At 39.7% G+C, this 5,438-nt stretch overlaps 1 protein-coding gene across 1 annotated transcript in view; it reads right to left on the bottom strand.

Annotated features, from left to right (window-relative positions):
• Positions 1-755: 755 nt before the first annotated feature.
• Positions 756-5,438, bottom strand: part of LOC107578254 (sphingomyelin phosphodiesterase 4-like) — a gene marked incomplete at its 3' end in the record, with an annotated part of 7,117 nt that continues 2,434 nt past the window's right edge. Inside the window, exons 2-8 of the mRNA XM_016264225.1 lie at positions 3,886-3,975; positions 2,866-3,014; positions 2,584-2,674; positions 2,350-2,450; positions 1,830-1,993; positions 1,546-1,751; positions 756-986 (exon numbers count right to left, since the gene is read on the bottom strand). Coding sequence (XP_016119711.1) covers positions 756-986; positions 1,546-1,751; positions 1,830-1,993; positions 2,350-2,450; positions 2,584-2,674; positions 2,866-3,014; positions 3,886-3,975 — 1,032 coding nt within the window. The remainder of the gene's footprint in view (positions 987-1,545; positions 1,752-1,829; positions 1,994-2,349; positions 2,451-2,583; positions 2,675-2,865; positions 3,015-3,885; positions 3,976-5,438) is intronic.

Raw genomic sequence — 5,438 nt, forward strand, 5'->3', positions numbered from 1 at the left:
TCGCGACCCCCTGTTCTGCATCTCTCTCTCTTGCTCATTCAGCTCAGCTCCAACAATGAACTGTTCCAATTATACACTTATTTACACATATCTATGAGAAGCATTATGCATGGACGCACGTGCAGTTGCCGTACTGTATTAAAGCTTTAATCAGGATAAAACCGTATTTTAAAAGCTAACATAAGCAGTAGAATTTACAAATAACAGCATATCTAAAAGTATGAGACAACAACAAACAAAAAACATAGGCCTAACATTAAAAGCCGTGCTTGCACCGGTTCTGCACGATCCTCTTCAATAATATCCTCTGCATCTCAATCGGGCTCAAACTGATAAGCGATATTAAAGACGCCGTTGTTTACAATACAACTGGAGCACATGCCGCTGAGGTGAGGGACAGGACGTTTAGACGAGCACTAGAGGCGGTTTAGCCAATCACAACACACTGGGCTAGTTAACCAATCAGAGCCCATCGCCTATTTCTGAGGGCGGGGCTTCATAAGAGAACAGGAAAAGATCAGCCCGTTTCTCAGAGAAGGGACAGATCGGTATGGAATTAAGGTAAATTATGTGAAAAATAATGTTTTTTTTTTTTTTTTAAACAAAGCATTAATATGTTACACTGCCCCCCATAAACACAATCAAGCCTAGAAAAAAAACCAGTGAACCACCCCTTTAAGAAATTTTAACTGACCCCAAACTTTTGAACGGTAGCTTATGACACTCATCTTTAATAAAAGCAGTTATAGACTGACCCGGAATATCTGACAGAGGTAGTCCAGTGCTTTGTCCAGGAACTCATGGGTTTTCTTCACACCCTCTCCCATATCATCCATCTCTCCTCCGTTAAAAGTGTTGTTATGATCCGAGGAACCAACGCTAAACCATGAGAGAAAAGAGTTGTTTGCAGCCATTTCCGTGGAATGATCCGATATCCGTTTAGCCGTCTGTCGGGCTTGGGCGATAATCTGGATGAGCTTTAGCACCTGGAATTGACAGAAGGAATCATGGTCTATAATATCCTTATCTGTTTTCACACCATTCATGATCACATGACTGCTCATCACATGCATCCAACATTGATTTTAGCACTAATTAGAACTAGCATTAATTGTCAGCTTACATTCTTCCGTAGATCAGGACCAAACATCAGGTTGTACTGGCATTCCTGCCCTTCCAGGCTGTAAACATGACTTTTGACTTTGAAGACGCTGTCTGTCCCCATTGGCTGGCGGGAAGAAAGGAAGCTGCCACCATGTGAAGGTGTCAGGAAAACACGGTTCTGTCGTTGCAGGATGGCATGCTCTGGCTCCAAGAACAATTGCTCAGCTGGAGATACAAATTCTCAATGATTTGCTCATAATAAAGCAATATATCATATCATATAAAAAAATCTCTCACACAGCACCTGGAATTGACAGAAGGAATCATGGTCTATAATATCCTTATCTGTTTTCACACCATTCATGATCACATGACTGCTCATCACATGCATCCAACATTGATTTTAGCACTAATTAGAACTAGCATTAATTGTCAGCTTACATTCTTCCGTAGATCAGGACCAAACATCAGGTTGTACTGGCATTCCTGCCCTTCCAGGCTGTAAACATGACTTTTGACTTTGAAGACGCTGTCTGTCCCCATTGGCTGGCGGGAAGAAAGGAAGCTGCCACCATGTGAAGGTGTCAGGAAAACACGGTTCTGTCGTTGCAGGATGGCATGCTCTGGCTCCAAGAACAATTGCTCAGCTGGAGATACAAATTCTCAATGATTTGCTCATAATAAAGCAATATATCATATCATATAAAAAAATCTCTCACACATACCCTTCTGGATCATCTCTGACAGGTTTGGTTGAACAAAGACTTTGGCGACCCTAAAGACCATCAGGGCGTTTTTGGCATTGACCAAGTCTGTGCGCATGGCTCGATTCAAGAAGCCCTGGAAAAGCTTTGTGTACACAAGCAAATTCTCCTGCACAAATGAGGCCCTGTAAATGACAAAGACCCAGTTGGTAAGCACTGATCTGAACGTCACAAACTGCCAAAACACATTCAATGCTCTCTGTGAAACAACATTTGATGTACACTACTATTAAAATGTTTATTTATTTATATATATATATATATATATATATATATATATGTGTGTGTGTGTGTAAAAATAATTTTAACAGCATTTATTTGAAATAGAAACCTTTAGTCAAATTCTAAATGTTTGTACCGTCACTTTTGATAAATTTAATGCATCCTTGATGAATAAAAGTATTCATATATATATCTCTCTCTCTCTCACCAACCCCAAACTTTTGAACAGTTTTAACAAGCACCCAATATATAAAAATACCATTTATCGAGAACAGTTCTGTTTTGTCCGTCTGCTTGTGTGTTGTTTTTTTCTCCAGTGTATCTCCAGGGCTGGATGTAACTAAGCCATGTCTCTAGTACCTAAACGACAAAACAAACATATTACTTTAAAATACATCCATTTAGCATCATAGCCTTCACTACGTTTTGAACAGTGCATAATGTTTACTGAAAAGTAGGCTCCAAACATCAGTGTGCACTCAAGGACATTTACCGCTCTGAATGAGGCGTCCAAAGGCCAGTGACCAAAACAGTGTTGTAGGAAGACATACAGCTTTTGCTGAACAAACCTCTGTACCACCACACTAAGAAAGACAGAGAGTGGAGGCTTATTGACAGAGCAGTAAAACAGAAGACAGCTTAATCAAGTCCCCAGCCCCTGATCAGGCGAATAGCTCCTCTTTATGACATGCCAGCTTAGATTTACAGATGTTTTAGTTCTATAGCCTGATTATCTGGATGAGTTGACAGAGGCTTGCAGGCTGTAAAAACCCACCGCTTGAGCTCTTCCAGAGGACTGCTGTGGGAGTGGGCAGAGGGTGAGGAGAAGATTGACTCCTGCTTCAGACTGCTGGAAAAGGCGTGCAGATGCTTGACCAGAAGACGCACAACAAGGACGTGCTCCTCCGAAGGCGTGAAGGGCTCCTAAGACATCATCCAAACACAGGTCAGATTTTTACCATCCGAGAACCCATTTCTACCTGGTATTAACCAGTTTGTCTGACATTTACATGCAGTAACAGAGAGGTTAATTTAAGGAGCTTAATTAAATCCATTGATTTCTATAGAGTAGTACTGGTAATTCTCAATGTTCTTAATTTCATAAACTGGTTTAAAAAAAAAAAAAAAAACTCACAAAAAGAAGAAAAAAACCCCCAGAAGTGGCCACACTAAACGCATTCATGACGTCTGTTACTACGAGGTGTAAATGTCATCCGTCTCGTCTATCCACTTTTGATGGGATCATCTGAGATGGATGACAATACCAGGTGTAAACAGGCAGCATATACAGACTGACAACAACCCCTTACATGGCATCCACAGTGAAATACGTTATCAAAACCATCTTACTTAGGGTTTCACATATATAGTTGAAACAAGGTATTTTTGAAAACAATAAAACAAAAGATGTCTGAGCAATCTGAATATTCTGTGTAGTGTAGTAGTGTTTGCATAGTTGAAGGCACAAAAACAAACAACCCAAAAAGATACAGATAAATAAAAACAGCAAATCAAATAAAATTGGTTAAAATCTCCATAAAAAAGACATGCTTTAAAAAAAGAGACGCATTTCTCACTACAAGCTCTGAACATCACAATATATTCTAATAATTTAGTAAATCACAAGACTAATTATTAGTCACATAAATTCAATCACACATTATAATCAGACCAAATCTCCCAACTTAAGACTGGCCTAAACCATTAATGTTAAAATCAACCCCTAGTCTAACTCCTATCTAATTTTAGGTTACCTCCAGGAAGCCCGTGGAACTGAATGAAAAGGTAAAAGTACTTGGTATGTGTGGAGGGTCCCAGAGCCTGATGGGGCGGGGGGTTGGCACAGCATGCTGGACATACTGAGGCGGTACTGCAACAACGCCAGCTGAAGGACCCATCACAAACGGGTGGAGGGGAGGGGAGAGGAGAGGGAAGAGAGGAACACAGTGGGGGAAGGAAAGGAAGAAAAGGGGAGAGGGGAGCAGGGCAGTGAACATAAAAATAGAAAGGAAAAAATGGACAGAGTGCAATCCAAGAAAAATAGTTGGACATCGGGACCAAAATGGGGGTGTGCAAAAGGAAAGAAAGAAACAAATCGATATTGACCACAAAAGAGAAATGCAATGAATATGAAGATGATGCAGTTGTCCTTTTCGCAAAAATTGCAAACTCTAGTGTAATGTGACATGGTTTGATTTTCTAACTGAAATATCACCAAAGGATATATTCTTAAAAAAATTACAGAGAAAATGGTGTCTAACTGCTTTTCTGTTACTGACATTTTATAAAGTAAAACTAATTTTGGAATGATGCTAACTAGAGTATAAACTACAGAAAACTGTAGAATTGGATTGCCTCAGGAAGCCTGGAAAACGTAGTCAAGGCAACCAAGGAACATCATTTTTAATCTGGCCCTTGATTCACAAGAGAATTGTCTGTTTGATGAAGTATGTTATATTACCTTCGGCTTTAGCTTTATCTAATCTCTATGATTTCAAATAAAACCAAATGGAGCTTATAAAAGCAGAAAAGGAGACTGCATCTAATGTTTTCACCATGAAACACACTGATAGCAGTCACCAATTTACAATTTTTTTCCCTCCATATTAGAGGTCGTCCGATTATCGGCGCCGATATTACGCATGTTTATGATTATCGGTCATTTTCAAAACCGATTCGCCGATAAAATAACTTAATTTTGAAATGCGCTATTTGGCTCTGATGCAGCCTGCCAGACCTCACCACTCTGTGATCATGCATCAGTTGTCTCTCAAAGGTAAGGCAGCAGCAGACATTGCTTAATTTGCAGTAGATCCCAATCCACTAACGTTACACTAAAGTTGCAAAACACCTCAATATTATCTATCCGCGATTCTCGGACGGAATCCAGTCATGGAATTTACTGTATGACGCGGAATGTCACGGAATTTGTCAAAGTTTGGATGAATTAATCAAAAGTAGGCCAGTACACTTAAATAGAGTCTCAATATGGACTAGTATCTGTAAATATTAAGGCGCAAAAATACTATTTAAATATGGATCCAGCATGTTCTGCGTGTCTCAGTATGTAAAAGGCACAGACGAGCGGTGCGACGCTTGCGGTGATTTCAGCTTCTGACATATCACTACATGAGGACATAAATACATGAACAACATCTCCAGAACTGCTCTGACTCCCTCTAAGAGTCACTTTATGAGCATTTGACAGTTTCATTGGAGTAAAACTATCTTCATATCATTTACATAGACCTACAGAAACAAGTTCCTCATGGCAACCCGTCAAAATATAAATTCGGGTTAGCTTAATGAAATTATCAGAAATATATTACTGTGGTGCAGTATGATGTA

Source organism: Sinocyclocheilus grahami, unplaced genomic scaffold, assembly GCF_001515645.1.
Source record: "Sinocyclocheilus grahami isolate Dianchi unplaced genomic scaffold, SAMN03320097.WGS_v1.1 scaffold9461.1, whole genome shotgun sequence".
Taxonomy (NCBI): domain Eukaryota; kingdom Metazoa; phylum Chordata; class Actinopteri; order Cypriniformes; family Cyprinidae; genus Sinocyclocheilus; species Sinocyclocheilus grahami.